General features: G+C 40.0%; 2 protein-coding genes across 2 annotated transcripts; one reads left to right on the top strand and one right to left on the bottom strand.

Moving 5' to 3' along the window:
- The first annotated feature begins 705 nt into the window (after nt 1-705).
- On the top strand, nt 706-7,416 carry LOC126712538 (serine/threonine-protein kinase BSK1-like). The gene is made up of 9 exons (XM_050411894.1): nt 706-1,437; nt 1,533-1,668; nt 2,631-2,764; nt 3,035-3,140; nt 4,274-4,359; nt 5,149-5,337; nt 6,212-6,376; nt 6,458-6,571; nt 6,946-7,416. Exons 1-9 carry the CDS (start codon nt 1,048-1,050, stop codon nt 7,198-7,200), a joined length of 1,575 nt encoding a protein of 524 aa, XP_050267851.1. The 5' UTR covers nt 706-1,047; the 3' UTR covers nt 7,201-7,416.
- LOC126712537 (ATP-dependent zinc metalloprotease FTSH, chloroplastic) lies at nt 7,353-10,857 on the bottom strand. The gene is made up of 5 exons (XM_050411893.1): nt 9,403-10,857; nt 8,458-8,704; nt 8,182-8,365; nt 7,818-7,989; nt 7,353-7,697 (listed from the first exon to the last, which is right to left on the bottom strand). The coding sequence occupies exons 1-5, from the start codon at nt 10,735-10,737 to the stop codon at nt 7,476-7,478; spliced, it is 2,160 nt and encodes a 719-aa protein (XP_050267850.1). The 5' UTR covers nt 10,738-10,857; the 3' UTR covers nt 7,353-7,475.
- Nucleotides 10,858-21,904: the final 11,047 nt, after the last annotated feature.

Genomic DNA, 21,904 nt, shown 5'->3' with positions numbered 1-21,904 from the left:
TGCATAAAATTTGGCAAGATGAAAAGAAATGCCTTACTCTTATCTTTAACATCTTATCTTCAAGTTAAACATTATCTTATTCTTATTCTTTTATACAGATAACATTATCTTATTCTAAAGTCTAGATAGGTAAAAAATTAATTATTATAAAAACTTTGTACCCAATATTATATAAATTTTTTATTATAAAATATTATAAGCATCATGTAATTTACTCTCCCATACTAAATTGTTGGTCGTGTTTATAAAACTAAACATTATTTATTGTCTTGCCTATTAATTAAAAGATAGAACTTTCCAAAATCACTCTTAAACAAAATTCTCAAAAAAAAAAAAAAAGTTCTCAAAAATATTTATAGATTAAAGTGCTTGTGGTTAATAGAACACAGGACCCGGAAAAAATATTTATAAGTAACTAACTAAAGTTACACTCTTTTCAAAAATTACAAAAAAAAAAAAAAAAAACCTAAATTGACACAAAATTTGGTTCACTTTCCCATATTAATCATCCGAAGTTCATAATTAAAGTAAACAACCCCGAATTAGGAAACAAAAGAAATTTGCCGTAAAGGAAAAAGGCACCAAAATACCGCGAAATGTAAACAAAAGTAAAACGAGACGTAGATGTGGGGACGAAAAGACGAAAACACCCCGTGGAAATAAAAATGGACAGTTCAATGGTCGAAGTAACAGAGAGAGAGAGAGAGAGAGTTTTTGTCAGTGCAGCAAAGAAAGAGAAAATACGCAAAAAAATGAGAAGAAAACGAAAGCTACACCTCTTCCTCACTCCTTATTAGATCTCTCTCTTTCTCTCTCTCTCTCTCTCTCTCTAACGCAAACACGGTTTGTTTGTAAGTCTCACACACACACACACACACACACACAGAGACTCTCTCACTCTGTCGCCAAATCTGTAAAAAAAATTCAAAATCGAAATCCTCTTATTTGTTATTTTTATTTTTATATATCTATCTATCTATCTGTTTTTGTATGATATTTCGCTGATACCAAGCTGGAGGTTGGGGACCGAGTCAACTCGACCGAGTTATGGGCTGTTGCGAATCGTCCTTCTTCAAAGGACCTAATCGTCGTCATTCTGAAGACAAAAACCACTACCATCGCCACCACCACAACAACAACAACAACAGCAACAACGATAACAGCAATAACCTCTACAGTCATTCCGCTACTCCGCCTCTCAACGGCACCGACGCCGTCGTCTCCGCCGTCTCCGGCGCTCCTGGCTTCTCCGAGTTCTCACTCTCCGACCTCAGAGCCGCCACCAACAACTTTAGCTCCGACTACATCGTCTCCGAGAGCGGCGAGAAAGCCCCCAATGTCGTCTACAAAGGCCGCCTCCAAAACCACAACCAACGTCGCTGGATCGCCGTCAAGAAATTCACCAAGCAAGCTTGGCCTGACCCCAAGCAGTTCGCCGTAACTCTCTTCTTTCACCATCTCTTCTTCAATTTTCACTCTCTAGGGTTTCCGATTTTGATGATTTTTCGTGTTTTTTTTTTTTTTTTTTGTAGGAGGAAGCTTGGGGAGTTGGGAAGCTGAGGCACAAGAGGCTAGCGAATTTGATAGGGTATTGTTGCGACGGCGATGAGAGACTACTTGTGGCGGAGTATATGCCCAATGATACCCTAGCTAAACATCTATTTCACTGTATGTTTTCTATTTCTATTTCTATTTCTGCTTTTTGTTTTTTTTCAAATTACTTTCTTTCAGCTAATAATTTTGTTTTGGATTTGTTAATTTTTTGTTTTTTTCTGCTTGAATAGATAATAGTTTGGGTAGTTCTGCCCTTGCTGTACTGGACTAGCTAAAGTCCAAATATCTTTGTTCATTTGGTTACTGTGTTGTATTTGCTTTGTTTCTTTCAATGGAAATCTCTGAATTATACCCCCCAAAAAAATAAAAGATTTGTTATTTTGTTGAATTCTTGGCATATATGGTGGTTTGTAACTTTGTTTGTGTTAATGGTTTTTTAGAGTAGGTTGTAATGGACTAGGCTTTTGGGATAGACTTTGAGTTCCAATGCGTTGGAAACAGGCTAGTAGTTGATGTGGTTGAATAAGCGTCGGCTGGCTGGATAAGTTGGTTTTACTTTTACCTGAACAATTAAGTCCCAGGCGTTGTTGGGAAAGTAATGTGAAATGTTTATTGTCGATACTTGAAGAAAACTGATTACTATATTTGCTTATCTTTCAGATACATAACCTATACAAACTGATGTAGCAATGAATGTGATTGGTGGATTTCGAAGTATAATAAGTGAATATTTGAATTGTTTTTTTTTTTTTTTTTTTTTTTTAAGATTGGTGACACATCTGTATGTAAAGGTTCTGTAGTATCCCTAGCATTACTTCTGATAAGAACTTAAGTTAGGTAGCAGAACCTTAAAAACTGTACCATGGATGTGGTTATGCTACCATGTCATTCTTATTTGTGGTTGATGATGGTAATCTTTCATTATCTTGGATCACTGAAGCAGAATAGTTCAAAGTTGTAACAAATTTATGGAGCTAAGCTTCTTTTTTACATTTATATCTGTTTTAACTTCCACTTAAAGTTTTGGATATGCGTGTTTCTAAAGTTTGATGTTGCATTCACCACTTCTTTGACAGGGGAGAATCAGACCATTGAGTGGGCTATGCGTTTAAGAGTTGCGTTGTACATTGCAGAAGCGTTAGATTATTGTAATACTGAAGGCCGTCCATTATACCATGACTTGAATGCATACAGAGTTCTCTTCGATGAGGTGCTGTAACAAATCTTTTTTTCTCAAGTTTGAAAATTGAATGTAATCTAGTGTGTATTACTTTTGTGCTTAATTATTTTGTAATTTTTTTACATTGCTTTGCGTTTATCATTGTGAGCATGAAGTAATCTTTTCTCTTAATAAAAGGCCATTGCTTATTTTTTTTATAAAAAGGTTATCATGGTTCTGATTGTGTTGAATTAATCTTGTTTGGAGCACCCATGCTATTTTTGGGACCTAAAGTGGTAATGATGTGGATGGTTTTGACAGAATGGGGATCCTCGACTTTCATGTTTTGGCTTGATGAAAAATAGTAGGGATGGAAAGAGTTACAGCACAAATCTTGCATATACACCTCCCGAGTATCTAAGAAATGGTAGCCTCTCAACTACCTTCTCAGTATGTATGCGGCTTTGTATGTATTTTACTAGTCACTTGATGATAATCTCTATTATAAATGTTAAGATATTGATACAAAAAATCACCTAGAAGATTTTTATGTAAAGGTTGTATGATAGATCTTTGTATATACTGAAGATTTCTGTTTGTTTTTCTTTTTGTGTCAATATATGAAGTAATAAAGAAAAATATAAATGTTGAAGCACCTGTATCTGCTTGGTGTGCTGAAATAAAAAGACCAATGGCATCACCAGGAAGCCTCATAGAATCTTTTAAAAAGTGACAGAGAAAGAGTTCCCACTTGGTAATAAGATGAAATATTTAAAATTTAAGAGGGGGAGTTCAAGATTATAATGCATGCTTCTAACTTGACCACAAAATAAGACATAGTTAAGCTGCACCTCTAGATAAAAGAATGAACGGTCCATTATTTATCAGAGGTTTTGGTGTGGATTTATATATCAGAAGCCTGTCATAAAGGCCATATAATGGAGATCTACTTAGAGAGTTTTTAAGCTCATAACATTCATAAGATTCAGCTCTAGATGACATGAAGGTTCACTACATGCTGAGGTTAATAGCTGGCAGTGTGCAATGGAAATACTTAGCATGAAATAATGTTTCAGTTTTTTGGTATTAAGAGGTAAAATACCTGTTAATTTGTGAGTTTTGAGTTCTTTATAAAGAGCATTGGTTTTTGTCTTCTGAAGTGGTTTTTTTTTTTTTTTTTTTTAATATTTTTTTATTTAACAATTGCTGAACGTTTGGGAAAGATAACTTGAGCTAAGACTGTTAAATGATTACCATTTGAAACATAGAATCTAAGGAACCATAAAGTGGCAAAGGGGGTGATTATTCAGAGTGGGGTCAATGGAGAATGGGGATGGAATAGCTGTTGGGTGGTTGGGACGCCCTCCTGACACTTATTTTAAGTTCATATGATGTACTATTTACTTGAGTTATATCAAAGATTTTTTATGCTTATTGTTTTTCATGACATGGATTTATCCATTTTCTCACCAGGTAATCTTGCATGAAAACTGTTGTTCCCATGTATCACTACTTTTCAGTAATGCTTCCTGTAATAAATGTAATATGTGCATGTTCTAGGTAGGGTGACTCCGGAAAGTGTTATCTTCAGCTTTGGGACTGTCCTATTGGATCTTCTTAGTGGAAAGCACATTCCTCCAAGTCACGTAAGTAGTTTTACCATGTTGTGTAATGAATCATAGTTTTAGACTTTCAGTGTGGTGGCTCTACCAATTGAGCTATCCAATTGTAGGGAGTGAAGTCTATAATGGAAATAATCACAAAATAAAATATGATAGAGAAAAGTACCCATATTAGAAAAATCCTTTTCTCTATAAGATTGAAAATTTGGAGCAATGAAGCTACATTCTTTCTTGATTGGTTGGTAGATTATGTCAAACATGATGGATAACTTTCTGTTGATTTACTGCCTGCATTTCTTGAAATCTGTGACTTGGCAATAATTTGGCATCAAATGGAATACTAGAGATAGTTTACTTTCTCTTTCACATTTTGTTGTCTTTTCCTACGTGTTTTATTCCATAGGCATATATCTGGATTGCTTTTTGGGCTTCTAAATGTGTACAATCTGTTACAATATATGTTAAAGAAGGCTGATATTTGGTAATAGTTCCTTTCAATCAACCTTACATCTTTCAGTCCAAAATTATGATGCGTTTGAGTATTGGTTTTCTTGTGGATACACTTAGCTCTTGGCGGTTTGGAAGTTTTAATTGCTTTCAAATGCTAAGATTATTTTGTTTTTTAGTGGATGAGTTGGATTTGGTGCCATCATCCTGTTCCATGTTTTGTGATGATAGCTGTATATTGTTGTTTACCTGGTTTGAGATTAATGCCTAGCAGATTGTTCATGAATCTTTTTTTTTTGGGAATTGTTTGAAGTTGATATTAGTGGACTTAGATGTGTTATTATGTTTCTATTTTTCTGTATGCAGGCTCTCGATATGATACGGGGCAAAAACATTCTTCTCCTCATGGATTCACATTTGGAGGGTAATTTTTCAACTGAAGAGGCAACTGTGGTTTTTGATCTTGCTTCACGGTGCTTGCAATATGAGCCTAGAGAACGGCCAAATACTAAGGATCTTGTTGCAACACTTGCACCACTACAAAATAAACCTGATGTAAAATATTCCATCTTTGCTATCTACTCTTTTGATGCATGCACTTATCTTCTATCTTTATTTGTCTGTTTCATAATGTATTTAGGATTATATTTTATCAGTAAAATAGTGCAGATGATTTATCCTGTAAAATTCACACTGAAATCCTGTTGGCTTACAGCCTAGTGGCACCCTACTCCCTCCCTCTTGTTGTGGGTTGGATACCCCCAACACCAAAAAAGAAAAAGAAAAATCCAAAACAAAAACTGTTGAACCACAAGATCACTGCTTGTCATGCTATCCCACTGAACATCTGATTTATATCTTGCCTATGAGATATAATAGTTGTTATGCCCGGCCAAATATGCATTCTGGCTATTATCATGTTCTGTTTGCTGATAGATTCTTGCTTGGAGCTTGATCTGGCCGGAAGCGAAAATTAGCTGTGGCATGCTCTTGTGAGCTTGTTTCTGGCGTTTACAATTTACATAATGAGGTTGGGTCTTCAATTTCCCAAGGAGATTTAGTTAAAAGCCTTGTTGGTTGCCCATGTTTTCTTTTGGGGAGTCATTTTTTCTTCTTGTCGGTTTTTTTTTTTTTTTTTTTTTTTTTTTTTCTTTTTTTTGGGGGGGGGGGGGGGGGGGGGGCGGTTTGGGAATTGATGGTTGCTTCGTTCTCATTTTATTTCATTTTCCTTGGTTTGTATAATGTGTTTTCTAGCATTCCTGATTGTTTGTATACTGAAAGCAATTTTCAGATACATTTACAGAAATTTTTGTTGCATTGATTGGTTTGACCGTAAGATGACAGTTTTGTGAACTTGAATTCGTTATAAAGGGAAAGGTCAGTTTTGTGCATTTAATCAAATTTCAGGATGTGGTTTATCTGCTTGCAGGTTCAATCTTATGTGATGCTGGGAATCCCAAAGCATGAGGATGCCCCTCCTACCCCACAACACCCTCTTTCCCCAATGGGTGATGCCTGTTCAAGGATGGACCTTACAGCTATCCATCAGATCTTGGTCACGACACACTACAAAGATGATGAAGGAACCAATGAGGTGATTGAATTGTTCACTTGCAGGCTTGCATGTATTTTCTCTAAAGTTATACTAAATCATTTCCTTGATCTATCGGTTTAGTTGTCTTTCCAAGAATGGACCCAGCAAATGAGAGATATGTTGGAGGCAAGAAAGCGTGGGGACTTGGCATTTCGTGACCGAGATTTTAAAGCTGCTATAGACTGTTATTCTCAGGTATGTTGATTGCAGCATTGAAATAAAAAAACACCTTCATAAATAGAGTTTGTCTTACACCATAATGTGTTAGGCCCACCGTGTTTCCCCCACGACAGTGTAGAACTTCATATAATAGGGAAGTGAACAGCATCAAGAATGAGTTGGATTTTCAAGATCTTAATTGATAGGGAAAACAGCATCTATCTGTGAGATTGTCATGCTATAATGTACTAGGACATCTCTCTCTCTCTCTCCAAGCAAAGAAAATTGTTTGACAAGCAGATCCAGATGTGAACTAGTCAAAAAAAAAAAAAAAAAAAAAACAACACATAACAAGAAAAACAAAAAACGTGGGAACCATGATTAATTTTCATTCTGTTTCTATTGTGCAGTTCATAGATGTGGGAACCATGGTTTCACCAACTGTGTATGCACGAAGAAGTCTTTGCCATCTCATGTGTGATCAACCAGATGCTGCCCTTCGAGATGCCATGCAAGCACAATGTGTCTACCCTGATTGGTCCACAGCATTTTATATGCAGGCAGTAGCTCTTGCCAAGCTCGATATGCACAAGGATGCAGCTGACATGTTGAATGAGGCTGCTGCACTTGAAGAAAAGAAGCAACGGGGTGGCAGAGGGTCTTAAGAAGTAGCCCTGTATTTATTCCTTGATATAATTGGCACTCAATTAATTGTTGTTGTCGTCGATGGTGTTGTAACAAAACATGAGGTCTATGTATAATGGAAATTGAAAATGTGGCTTTTGTTTAAAGTGTATCATAGAGAGGGAGAAACTTGTTTTCTTGTGCACCAAATGTTTTGCTATTTTTTTTAATTAATGAAATAATTAATCGGTTCTTAATGTGTACATGCCTATATGAAATCTATAATACAACAAGATTTTGACTCTCGAGAGTGGAATCAAGCCACATATAACTCGGCTTTTCCATCAATGAAGAGACTCATGAATTCCTCCCCATCAACAGTTTCTTTCTCTATGAGTAGTTGAGCAAGCTTGTGAAGGATGTCAATGTGGGTTGTTATGATATGCGTCGCCCTTGAATATGCCTTCTCTACCAGTTCCCTAACCTCTGCATCAACTATATCAGCAGTAGCCATAGAATAATCTTTCTGGGATGACATCTGCATTCATAACATACACGCCAGACACTAATTAGATCTCTTGATTATGCATAGGAAAGAAGACATTGTAAACATAGTGAATTGTGAAAGCATTTCTTTCTTAATTCCAATGACTCCCACCTGTTGACCCAAAAAGGGATTTCCACCAGGACCACCGATGGCAACTTGCCCAATTTTTTTGCTGAAACCAAATCTTTCAACCATCTGCCTCGCCACTCGTGAAACTTGCATGAAGTCATTCGACGCTCCTGTGGTCACATTCTCATCGCCAAAAATCACCTCTTCAGCAACTCTGCAATTGTAACAAAGAAGAGAGGAAAATTTTAAAATAAAACCAATTGGTAGATCGGTAGTTTTAAATCCAGCCTATTCGAAATTAGAGAAGAATTAGAATCAGAACAGCTCTAATAGGAACCTTTATCAAAAACAATTGGAAAAGGCAACATATCTTATGCATTGCTGGAAATAAGTTGGTGTAACTAACCTTCCACCAAGGGCAACAGCCATCTGATTCTCCAGGTAACTTCTACTGTACAGTCCAGACTCAAGCCTCTCTTCACTTGGAGCGAAAAAGGTAAGTCCACCAGCTTGGCCACGAGGAATAATGGATATCTTGGCCACAGGATCATATTCAGGCATCAATGCACCAACTAGAGCATGCCCGGCCTCTGCAAAATTAAGAGCATGACTAAACTGTAAACGCTGAAAATCAAATACAACCTAGACAAATTAAGAAATATGCTGATTCTTATTTATATACCATGATAAGCAACTAGTTTCTTCTTCTCATCTGAGACTACAGCATTTTTCTTCTCTGGGCCAGCAATGATCCTTTCCAGTGCATCAGATATCTCATCCTTGCTTATTTCCTTGAGGTCACGCCTGGCTGCAAGAATAGCCGCTTCATTCATCAGATTCTGCAAATCAGCCCCAGTAAATCCTGGGGTTCTTCTTGCAATCTTGTCAAAGTCCACATCCTTAGCGAGTGCCTTTCCTCTAGAGTGCACCTGTCATACATGCTCAGATAAGTTTCTACCAGAAAATAGCAAAAACACGATCTCATTTATGGACTATGGCAATTGAATGAACCAGATCGTATCCATATAACAACTTATGCAAAATGTTTGGTCTTTGGCCCCAGTAATAAGTTGTTGAATTGTGGAACTAAAAACAAATACTTAAAGAGCACTAAAAAGAAGAAAAATAAGTAATGAAAAGAGCAGTAGACTGCCATACACCCATAATAGATTTGATAAATCATGTTCTAGAACAATGAACTAACCAGCACTCTTTAACTGCATATAATTAGATATCACTACAAATCTAGAACATTATGAACATAACCCACGATTTATAATTGAGCAATGTTGCAGTTACTACAAATTTACTACATATATAAGCATTGATGCAAACTGTTAAATCACAAAACAAAAAAGTAATTAAGAAATTTATTTATTATGTTATTTACATGACACCGATCACTTTCATTGTCATGCCAGTTTGTAGGCCTTTTGTACTAAACTAGATAGAAATTTTAGCATTTTCCTATAAAATTATAACGCAACAATTCACTGATCATTTAATATGTTATTGGAATCAATAATTTAGGTTTAGACATCATTCCTACTCTTAATATTAAGACCTTGGAATTTCACTAACAGCTAAAACAAGAATAACTAACCAAGCAGGGTTTTATAGAACAAACCTGAAGAATCTTAACTCTACCAGCAACATCAGGCCTATCCACAGTGACCTGCCTATCGAACCTGCCAGGCCTCAACAAAGCTGCATCAAGCACATCCGGTCTATTAGTGGCAGCCAACACAATCACACCCGAATTACCCGAAAATCCATCCATCTCAGTCAAGAGCTGATTAATAGTTTGCTCCCTCTCATCATTCCCACCTCCAAGCCCTGCCCCTCTCTGCCTCCCCACTGCATCAATCTCATCAATAAACACAATGCAGGGTGCTTTCGACTTTGCCTTCTCGAACAAGTCCCTCACTCTCGAGGCCCCAACTCCCACAAACAATTCCACAAACTCCGAAGCAGCACAAGAGAAAAACGGCACGCCGGCTTCTCCGGCCACTGCTCTAGCCAATAGGGTCTTCCCTGTACCGGGAGGCCCAACTAGCAAACACCCTTTTGGTATTTTAGCTCCTAGAGCTGTGTACTTATCTGGGTTTTTCAAGAAATCAACAACTTCTTGCAATTCCAGTTTAGCTTGGTCAGCACCAGCAACATCGGAGAATGTAACACCGGTTTCTGGGACTTCTTGGAACTTTGATTTGGATCTTCCAAAGTCCATTGGGCCACCGAGCCCACCAGGTCCGCCGGGCCCACCTTGAGCTCTGCGGAAGAGAAGGAAAAGTCCAGCAAAAGCAAGAACTGGGAATATAAGATTACCGATGAAACTGAACAACCCGTTGCCAGAGTCACCCTCTGAGACCGAAATATCGACGCCGTTCATTGCTAAAATGTCGATAAGGTCCGGGTCGTTGGGGACAATCACGGAGGCTCGGCGGCCATCGATGGCGGTGAGCTGAAGGGCAGAACCGTCTTTGCTGAATCTGACTCTTTCCACTTTCCCTTTCTTCACTGCATTCAAAAACTCGCTGTATCTCCATTGACTACCATCAGGGATGTCAGAAGTGTTCTGGGTTTGAGGCTTTGGGGCTGTGAGAAGAAGGTTTTGTGAGAAAGGTGAGGGATTTGTGAGACTGGGTTTGGTGGGTTGGGCTTCAATTACAGGTGGGGGTTGAGGTGGTGTGGGATTGTCTAGAGCTAGAGCTTGTGGTTGTGGAGTGAGAGTAGAGAAGATAAGAGCAGCTAAGGTAGCTTTGGATGGTAGAGATTTTAAGGGTTGTGAAGAATTGGGTTTTTTGTTGAGAATATTTTGAGTAATTAGATACTTTCTTTTGGAGATGGGATGGAATGGAAGTGGTGATTTGGTGATGGTTTTTGGGGTTGGAGGAGAGACCAAGATTTTAGTCCCAAAGAAGTGTGAAGAAAGCAAAGGATTGGTGATGGTGGAAGCCATGGAGTTCGATGAGGTTTTGTTATGTGGTATGTCTCTTCTCCTCTATCTTATATAACTACAAAAAAGTTAAAAACAAAGAGTTCAGCTTGAGTCGCCCAAATCCTAGAATGTTTTTGATTTTGCTTATGTGAGCAGGTTAAAAAATAAAAATAAAAATAAAATTAGGGGGGAATTATGGTTTGTGAGTGTGAATGTGGACACTATGCCAAGTTGTAAAAATATCTGGGCAAAAGAAAAAGGAAAAACTTTTTTCTAACTTTTATGCAGAGAAGCGATGTGGCAAAATCTGATTTGGTAATTGACTTGAAACACTATGAAGGATGTATAGGGAAGAAACTTGCCTAATCCCATGCCATACAATTGGATGACGTTCGTGTCGCATCCACGTGGCCTGTATAAGATCCAGTTATTTCTCGAGTGATTTTTACTTGTTTGTTTGTTCTGTTTTTGAGTTTTTAAGTCGTATACGGTTTTATTTTTCTTTTGTTTTAGTGATGTGTATGGTTTGGTGTTGCACAAAGAAAGATCATATTATGTGATGGGAGAAAGGCAACGACGGTTAACTTAGAGCATTAGTACACGCACTGCTATATGTCATATGTTGGCAAATTTTACCATCAAAGCACAATAACCAAGCTTTATTTGGGCTGTTAATTGTAAATTTTTTTACAATACTGCTACAATACCATCTTATATGTAAGATGGTACTGTAGTAAGATTGTATATATTTTTTACTAATATATTCTCTCTCCTCTAGCTGTCTCCCACTTTGTCTCTCCGTCTCCCACATCTCTCTCTCATTTCTCTGGTTCTCTCTATAGAAGTGGAGCCTCAGTTCTCACTTGTGTGTTTGAGATCAGCGTGGTGGTGCGGTTGAGATCGGCATGGAGACCGGCACGAAGATCGACATTAGAGACTGGCGTTTGGTTTCTTTTGGTTTTTTTGGCCCCTCTCTCTATTCCAATAGTCACATTCCAATCTCTTTCTCTTTGTTTCTTTCTCATAGATACAAAAATACAATCAGTTTCTTTTAGATTGGTATGGTGGTGAGGTTGGTGGTGCGGTTGAGATAGACGTGGTGGCATGAAGGTTAGTGTGGTGGAGATTGGCGTGGAGACCGATGTGGAGACCGGCATGAAACTGGCGTGGAGATCGACATAGAGATCGGCGTTTGGTGGGTTTGGCAATGGTGGCATGGTGTCCAGTTTCTAGGTTTGGTTCTTGCTGTGGGTTTCTTGTTATGGGTGTCCATTTGGATATGGGGTGGTGGGTTTTGATTTGGGTTTGATTCTGTCATTTGATTCTTACCGTGGTTGTGACTAGTGTTTGGATTGGTTTGGTTGGGTTGGTGTGGTGGGTAGTGGGTTATTTTGTTGTTTTTGCTATAGGTTTGCTGGGTTTTGTTTTGTGTTGTTTTTGTTTTTTTTTGGTTCCAGTGGGATTTTGGTGGGCAGTGGTGGCGTGGTGGGCATGGTGGTGATTGTTTGTTTGGTTGTTGAGAAAATAAGGGAGAGGCAGGGACATAAATTAAAGAGAGATAGATAATTTGTTTATTATTTTATTGTATAATTTATATTATTTTAATTTTTTGAATTGTAAAATAAAAGTTAGGATGTTGGATGTATTGTAAAATAGTATGATATAGTAGATAAAGTAGCTTTTAAGATGGTAAAATAGAATAGTTTGAAAATACCAGATGTGAATGCTCTTAGTATGATTTGATGATGTGGCAATTCGATTCGATTTGACCAAGTCAAGAGAAATTCGGCATGACGTGGTAGTTCAACTAAGTTGTTCCTCATTGGTAGGAAAAAATGATAAAAATTTACCAATCTCTCGTATGGAAACATTTTTATTTTTATTTTTTTATACAAGATAAAAATTCCACTTTAGCCTAATCTAAGTGTATATGTGTGTGAAAGCTCCCTCTTAAAGACTTGAATCCCAACCCTTGCCCCCTACACCTCACAACCACTTATATTTGTGAAGTGACCATCGTTTGGAAACATTTTTGAATTCGACTTATCACTACCAAGATCTTTAAATCCTAAAATATATCTTTAAAGGATGTTCCTTAAACCAAAGGAAGACATTACAATTTAAATTTGAAATTCAAGTTACGATGACGAAGCAATCCACCCCTTTCAGGTGCATAAAAGGGAAACAAAGTTGCATGAAAGTTATAAATATTTTGTCATACTAAAAATCTCCTTAGAAAACTTTTCATCTTTAAAGGAGTTTTTCCTAACTTGGACATCAAAAAGTGTCCCGTCAACTCATTTCTAGTGATTTTCCAATTTTCTTTCCCCTATTTTATAGGTGTTTGTGGGCTAAATCATAATAGTAATTAGGGATAATTACAGATTACCCACCTATGGTTTAGCCCGAATTTAACTTACCCACCTGTAGTTTCAATTCTGACACTTTACCCACTTATGCTTCCCTCTGTCACTACTCTGTAACGCACCTCCCTTTTAGATGTTACTCTAACACATTTTTTTTTTTATCAAAAACACAATCCAAAACAGATCAAACATTCCTCTCTCCCAAAACACACTCCCATCCACGCGTACAAATTTTCAACATTTTAAGCTTGAAGAGAGAGAGCTCACAGATCACAATAAACACAAAACAAATGTTCCACCATGGGTATGGATTTGGTTTAGAAACGCGAACTTGAGGGAGGCAAATTCCACCGATCTAGCGTTGTCGTCGAGCCATAGCTCCTCCAAGCCACGCCCTTCTCGGAAGTCTAAATCAGCCAAGAAGAATGCGCCGTCGTTCGATTCGACCTCCATCCCCTCCAAATCCAAGCCATCGTCGGCTATGGCGGCCAAATTGAAGAGTCCATTGCCGCCGAGGCCACCTCCTTCAAATTCTCATAAAAGGAAGCTCAGCTTTGAAGGTCGTGGGCTCAATATATTGACCGATTTGGTGGCGGATTTGGTGATTTCGTGGGTTTTGGGTTGTTGTTTGGTTTTGAAATTTTCACTTTGCTTCTATTATACCCAGCAAATCAAGTCATTTTTATTCTACTGTTCATGATGTTGTGATTTTTTCTGGTGGGTTTGTTGTTTGGCTTTGAAACCTTCCTCTCTCATATCTCTATTCCCTTGGTCAAGCTTTGTCGATCCTCCCCTTGGGTGTTGCCAATGTATATCCAGTGGCTTTGTGTGAGTGAGATCTTGGATGTTGAAAATCAAAACTTTAGAAATTAAGTGCTGGAAATTGTTGATCCTCCCTGTTGTCATGTTGTTAACTGTGTTATGCTTTGATTTTAATAAACTTCTTACTTCAGGCACAAAAAATAAGTATAAGGAAGAAGACGAAGAACAAAAGCCTTTGAGAGCAAATATTTTAGTGGTTGATATTTTAGTTCTGTTGGGTGAGAGAGATTTTTAACTTGCAAGTATGGTTAGTGGTTAACTAGGATTTCAAACTAAAATCTTTAACCATGCCACAATTCTCTCTCTCTCTCTCTTATGGTTTTGCTTGATTTGATTTGTATTAATTTTCTGGGTGTATGTTTTTCATGTTTGTATATGTTCTTCATGTTTGTGAATTATGAGAAACCAATACCATATTTTAATCTTTTTTCTTCTTTTGTTTTGTTTTTGTTTTGTTTTTGGGAGAAGAGAGACATAAAATGGGTGTAAAAAGACTTATTTACCCCTCTTTTTTAACAGAGGTGGGTTACAGAGATTAAACGGAAGTAACCTTAAGTGAGTAAAATGTCAAAAATGAAACCACGGGTGGGTAAGTTAAATTCGGATTAAAACACAGGTAGGTAATATGTAATTATCCTAGTAATTAACTGCATTAACAATTGGCCTCGTTTGTAGGAAATGAATGTCATATCTTCTCTAGAAGAAAAAAAGTGTATGCTTGTGAGTAGATCCATGGATACTGGATTGAATAGAAGTGACATAAACAATACAAAAAAGCAGTCAGGGCCTTCACAGTAGGATTACCCTTACTGTGTAATAGCCCTTAAGCAATAGATACAAGAGCTCATCATAGTTTGCAGTTTGCACCAGATACTATAATAGAATAGGTAACTGTGGGGGCCATTTAATTAGGAGGTACTGTTAAGGCTGTACTAATTGGGCCAATGGCCCAATCCGAGGACATTGGACCATCCGAGGATGTTCAGATGAAATTATAAGGGAAACAGAATAAAGAGAATAGTAGAGATAATAAAAGATAAGTCCAACAAGTGTCCGAGGAGAAAAGCCATCTTGGTATTTAGTGTCTGAGGTCAGTAAGAGTGCCATATCATCATGGACCTTCTTCAAAGTTACATCACAAATAAGGGTTGGACATTAGACAAGGGGTAGAAAAAGGAAAAGGATAAACAAAAATCTTCAAAGGCTGCTACCTCCGCATTAAATACCTCCTAACCAACTCTCTGGCCACATTAATGTGGAAGTGATGCCTGAACAGTGATCAAGCAGCCTTACAGCTATTAGTTAATGGTTCTGGGAGGTGCTAGATGGAACAGAAAGGAGTTCTCCGAATCTAACCTACACATGTGTGGTAGGGATGATACCAAGATTGTAGTATATAACATAGGAAGATGTACCAAAATAGGGGGGGAGGAGAAAATCGAGTAATTTGAGAAGAAGACTGCGAACTCTTGTATGATCTTATTGTTTAAAAAGTACAATATAATATAAACCTCTCGAGTTACTTCGAGGACAGATTTTCTCATTTTACGTGTGTCTAACAATCTTAAATTACCAAGTTTAATCATTTTTCTTCTAGAGTAGATCTAGTTCTTTTATCCACGCTCTACAAATTTATTATTTGAGCCGCTTGGGCCAGAACCCAATCCTATGTTGGGCCTAATCCCATTTCAGTCCTTACAGTAACCTATGCACCATGTCTTGTCCCAAGGCATGCAAGACCACTAGCCTTTGCGGTAAAATATATGTCGCCCATGAGGCAGAGAGTGAAATGAAAGGGTAGGTCAATCATGAGAAGCCAAACAACGTACAAGGGATAGGACATGTGAACAAAGAGTTAATTAGGTATCAAGAGTATTGGGCATCCAATGGGGTGACAAAGGCAGAGACAAACTTGTTGATGACTCAAGAGAAAGGAGAAAACAAAGGGGAAAAAAGTGAATTATTAGGAAAGGAAAAAAGAAGACAAAAGAAAGAGAGGAAAGGGATGGTGCAAGTGTTTTGGGATTTTGGTTTATTAGATTTGAGAATTCAAAAGATAATTGTCTCTTAGAACAAAGAGAGAAAAGATCAAAAAAGGGATTTTAATTCTCATATTGTATTTTTTTAATGGTAATGCAGGGTGCTTATAGCTGCATGATGTAGTTAATTAATTCTGGGTGGAAAAATTGTTACCTTTTAAACTACAAGTGGCAAAGTAAAATCCCCTTAAACTTTAGGTGGATAATGTGTAATTGTTGCTAATTTTTTATTATTATTTATTTTATTGTTCAAATTTTAATTTTTCTTATTCAAATATTTTCTATGATTTTTTTTAATGATCAACATGGGTATAGATATAATGCCAATTGTAGTTGCACGATTTTCTTGGCCCAAACCCTATTGATTAGGCCTTGGCCCAAGGCGCAACACACAATAAATACTTGTAGAGGATGGGTCAAAGAACTTAGCCTCAGTGAGCTTAGTCGGTCTGATGCATGGAGAATATTGTTGCAGGAATAAAAACACAAGAATGGATATTCAGCAGAAGATTCTATTTCCTGAGTGCCCAATACATTCTCCGTCCCCCTCTTTGAGGGACTCCATTACATTATATAGTTCTCTCATTCTTATCTGAACCATACACTTGTTGATCATCTAAGCCCTCACTTGAGCACCTGTCCTATCAGACACCTTTATCACTCCCTTGTGAGTTGCAGTGACCAAGGTAGTACTGTTTAGGGGTCTTTTCCTTATTAATGTGGCCAAGAGGGTGGTTGTGACACATTTAATGTGGTGGTAGCAGCTTTCCATGAGATATTTTGGGTTTTATTCCTTTTTATATGCTTGGAGGACGAGCTGCAGTGGTTGGGGCGAGCTCTTGGTCTGGACTTCGTAGTGTCCGAGGAGGTGTTACTCCTCGGACAGGTTTCTTTTACTGCAGTTGGGCTGGAATAATGTTTTGGCTATGACTTCTCCTCGGACACGATGCTTCTCGGACGGGCCCGTATTTAACTAGCCCATTATTTTGGGCCTGGCCCCACAATAGCCCCTCAAAACTCCGGTTTTTATCTCCTTCCGAGGAGGGAAGCGGGGTTTTGATGTCAGTGAGAGGATGGAAGTAAGGAGGGCTTGGGGCGCGCATGCAGGCAGTTACTTTGGACGCGCTACAATTTACGAGGCGCGACCATTTACTTCCAGAGGCTTCTTGTCCCCTTCATCCAACGGTGAGGCGTGGATCGAACGGCCATCATTATTTCTCGACTTTTTAGGCAAGATCGATCTTTTCTCTCTCCTCCCGGCTATATAAGACGTCAGACAGGCTCCCTTTTTCTTTTTTTATCCGCACATCAGAATAGAGACCTCTAGAGAACTCCAGCGCTCAGAAATCCTTGAGCACCTCCTTCCTTCAGATTTTCATAGTCGTTTCTGCGAAGCACCCTCCATAGAAGAGCTTTTCGATCACCTCATCGGTCATTTGAGAAGATATCTGTAAGTTCCGTTCGCTTTGTCGCTTCGATTTCTTCCTCGGACTTTGTTTTTCTCCTCGGTCTTTATTTTCATTCTTCCAGTACAGCTCAGATGGGTAGATTCGAAAAATTAGTAAGTACTCCGGCCGCTATGGAGGCCTTTAGGGCAAAATACCACATTTCCCCGGGGGTGGGGCTGCAGTACTGTCCTCTTGAAGGAGTATTGACATGTAGAGGCGAGGGAGAAGTTGTTATCCCCATGATTGCTTTCATAGAGGGAGGGATGACACTTCCCATGCGTAGGATTACAAGGGAATACCTGTTCAACCATAGGTTGACGCCGCATCAGTGTGCCCCAAATATGTTCAAGATACTAGGCTGTGTAGATGTCTTAGACGAGCGGATGAATCTAGGCCTTACTTGGCACGATGTGGTTTATCTGTACGAGTGTCACCGCCTCGAGAGCGGAGGGTATTATCTTAAATCCAGATCCGAGGTTGTTAGATTGATCTCTTGTCTTCCAGTATCCAATAAGACCGTGAAGAATGATTTCCTTATTGCTTCGGGGGAGTGGTTCGATGGTATTCATTGTCCGACTCGGGCAGGAATCCCAGGTGCGGCGTCTTTAGGGCCAATCCTTTTGGGGAAAGGGTTTAGTATTGGGGGGTTATTTTTCTTGCTTTCTTTACAATTGGAGAATTTCATGAACTAATCCCACTTCTCTTGGACGTTTGCAGATAAAGTTCACGTCGCTCCTCGGCTAAACTTCGTGAATGTGCCGGCGCTGAACTACCTTCTGAGGTCGGAAATTTACGTTACTGAGGACGGACAGTTACGTGCGGCTCATCTGGTTCTGGGCTATCAACCTCTAAGCCGTTCTTTCCAAGCTATCGGTCACGCCATAAGGGCTGGCAGTCCGAGGTTGGCTAGGATTGACGTGTCTAAGACCGGGTTCCTAGCTCGACGTGATCTTCCACCAGTCGTACTACCCGACGTTCGAGATCCCTATCTAGCAGAGCAACTACCTCCGCCAGTCGAGCCTGGCGTTGCTGTTCTGGTTGAGGGGCAAACCGAATCATCTCGTCTTTCCCTTGAGGAAGAGATAGACGAGTTTTATTTTGAGGAGGAAGTTTAGCAAGACTCCGTGGTTGAGATTTCTGATCTTGAAGGAGAGTAGGACCGCAATTCCGTGGCTGGCGGTCCAATCATAATAACCTGCTCGGACGATTCCTCGGACGGAGAAGTAGGTGATATGGGAAAGTCTCTGCGAGAATTGATGTCCAGCCGAGGAAAGGGTCAGTCCTCAAAGGCGCTTGCCAAGGCACAAACCCAGGACCCTCCTCCAGTCGCCTTTCAGGTCCCTACTGATCCTGGCCTCAAGGTTAACCCTGACCTCAAAAAGAAGAGGCAGGCTGACATTCCTGAGGAGGGTGAACTGGTTTCCCGACCTGCTAAGCAGCAAAAGGCTACAAAGGGACAGAGGAGTAAGAGGGCAAACTCCTCGGAAAGCAGGGACGAGGAGAACCGTGTTGAGGTGCGCGCTACTCCGCGTACATGGAGCCCTAAGTTGGAGTTAGATGAGGTTGCCATCCCCTACAATTCGTCGATCCGAGAGTACAACTGGGGCTGAGCAGGGTACGTGGCTGATGCCTTGGAGCAACCCCTACTCCTTCCTCGGGATATGGAGGCCTATAGGCGGTTCTCTCAACCCGAGATTTTCCTATCCCTCAAAAGGGATCTTACGATGGTAAGTAGTCCTTTTACTGTTTTATTAATTTATTTAACCCTGTTAAATTCTAAACCGATCTTGTTTCGTTCGCAGATTACTCAGCAGGTATTTGTGGCTGAGGAATTTTGTCGTGATAATCGCAGTCGGGCTGAGGCTGAGGCCCAGTCTCGGACGGAGATGGAGAAAGCCTTGGGGTCCCTCAAGCACGATCACCTTGAACTCACGGAGAAGTTCAAGGAGTCGGAGAAACGGCGCAAAAGTGCAGAGGCTGGTTTGAAAAGTGCTGAGACCCAAGCGAAGGACCAGCGCAAAGAGCTATACTCGACCCAGATCAACCTTGCCACTGAGAAGCAGGCAGTGCTGGATCTCAAGACTGCTCTGCAAAAAGTCGAGGATGAGTTGCGGCGGGTCAGAGAGGAGGCTCAGCTGATCCGAGAGGCCACAGAGGCTGAAAAGAATGCTGCTCGCCAGCTCGGGGTCCAAGAAACGGAGGCCAGGCTATCCGAGGAGATCCCCGAGGTGTGCAGGGACTACTGCAGCATCTTATGGGCTCAGGCCCTTGATGCTGCAGAAGTTCCTGCAGATTCGGCGCTAAGACTGCCTGAGAACGTTTTCTACCCTCAAGAGATCCAAGAGAATCCTGACGGCGTCCAAGCAGCTTCTGAGCAGGATTTGGCGGTGCCTGATGCCGTCCCCGTGCCTGAAAAGTCGAAGGATCCTGCTACGGACCCCACCATCGAGGTTCCTCCTCCCCAGCCAGAGCAGAAAGAAGATCCTCCTGCCAAGGCTTAGCTTTTAGGCTTTTTAATTTTTATATTTCCTTCCTCTCTTTATTATTATTATTATTTTTTTTTGAATGAGAGTCGTCCTGTTTTTGCGCTCTTTTGTAAGGACCTCTCTTTTTGTATTGATCTTGGAATATTAATATAGAACGTTTCCTTCGTTTTTATGGATTCATGCTGGTACCATCCCTTTATTTAACGCTAGTAATGATACAAACGGTCAAGGTAAAGAGGATGTCATGTAGCGAATTTGAATGAGGGTTGCAATGGTGCTAGACTGCGTGCACGCTTTAAAATGATTTGCCTTAGGCAATAGTTTTCCAAATTGTCATAAGTAATAATTTCCCCTAAGTCTGTGGTCCGAGGATCCATGCAGGACTTAGGTTCTGTTTAAAACTATGAATAGTCGCCATAAGTGATAATTTCCCCTAAGTCTGTGGTCCGAGGATCCATGCAGGACTTAGGTTCTGTTTAAAACTTGTATAAGTTGTCATGAGTAATAATTTTCCCTAAGTTTGTGGTCCGAGGAGCCATGCAGGGCTTAGGTTCTGTTTAAAACTATGAATAGTTGCCATAAGTAATAATTTCCCCTAAGTTTGTGGTCCGATGAGCCATGCAGGACTTAGGTTCTGTTTAAAACTTGTATAAATTGTCATGAGTAATAATTTCTCCTAAGTCTGTGGTCCGAGGAGCCATGCAGGACTTAGGTTCTATTTAAAACTTGTATAAATTGTCATGAGTAATAATTTCCCCTAAGTCTGTGGTCCGAGGAGCCATGCAGGACTTAGGTTCTGTTTAAAACTATGAATAGTTGCCATAAGTAATAATTTCCCCTAAGTCTGTGGTCCGAGGAGCCATGCAGGACTTAGATTCTGTTTAAAACTTGTATAAATTGTCATGAGTAATAATTTCCCCTAAGTCTGTGGTCCGAGGAGCCATGCAGGACTTAGGTTCTGTTTAAAACTATGAATAGTTGTAGATAGATCAGTAGGCAGAGGATAATCACGGAACAAAACATGGGCTAAGCCATTTTCATTAATAACAATATCTTCTGAGGTTATTTACATTCCATGGTCGAGGTATGGTTTTTTCATCCAAATCTTTTAGGTAGTAAGGGCCTATCCCGGCCACGGATGTGACACGGTATGGTCCTTCCCAATTGGGCCCCAACTTGCCCCAAGAGGGGTTTTTTGCGCTGCCGAGAATCTTCCTCATCACGAGATCACCTGGAACTAGAGGCCTCAGCTTAACATTGGCATCATACCCTTGTCTCAGCTTCTGGTGATAATAAGCCATATGAATCGTTGCTTTTTCCCTTCTTTCCTCGGCTAAGTCTAGACTTTTTCCCAATAACTCGTCGTTACCGTTTGGGGTAAACGAGTTAGACCTCAGTGTGGGAAAGTTGTTCTCGATTAGGAGCACGGCCTCAGCCCCATAAGTCATCGAAAAGGGGGTCTCACCGGTTGAACGTTGCGGCGTTGTCCGATAGGTCCATAAGATGTGCGGGAGCTCTTCTACCCATCTCCCCTTTGCCTCATCCAGTCTTTTCTTCAGCCTGTTCACTATGACCTTGTTCACGGCCTCGACTTGCCCATTTCCTTGGGGGTAGGCGGGGGTGGAATATCGGTTAATGATCCCAAACTCGCGGCAATACTCCCTAAAGCTCTTACTGTCGAATTGAAGACCGTTGTTGGAAATGAGTGTACGTGGAGTTCTGAAGCGGGTGATAATGTTCTTCCAGATGAATTTCTGGGCATCCACGTCCCTAATGTTGGCCAAAGGTTCATCTTCCACCCATTTAGTGAAGTAATCGGTTCCGACTATCATGTATCGCTTGTTCCCCGCAGCTTTGGGGAAAGGTCCGACAATATCAAGACCCCATTGTGCGAACGGCCATGGGCTAGAGAGTGGGTTGCGAACCCCTCCGGGTTGGTGGATATTCGGGGCAAATCTTTGGCACTGATCGCACTTTTTAGCGTATTCTTAGGCCTCCCTTTGCATGTTCGGCCACCAGTATCCTTG

Source organism: Quercus robur, chromosome 2 (assembly GCF_932294415.1).
Source record: "Quercus robur chromosome 2, dhQueRobu3.1, whole genome shotgun sequence".
In the NCBI taxonomy this organism is placed as follows: Eukaryota; Viridiplantae; Streptophyta; class Magnoliopsida; order Fagales; family Fagaceae; genus Quercus; species Quercus robur.
This window is presented reverse-complemented; position numbering and strand designations above follow the sequence as displayed.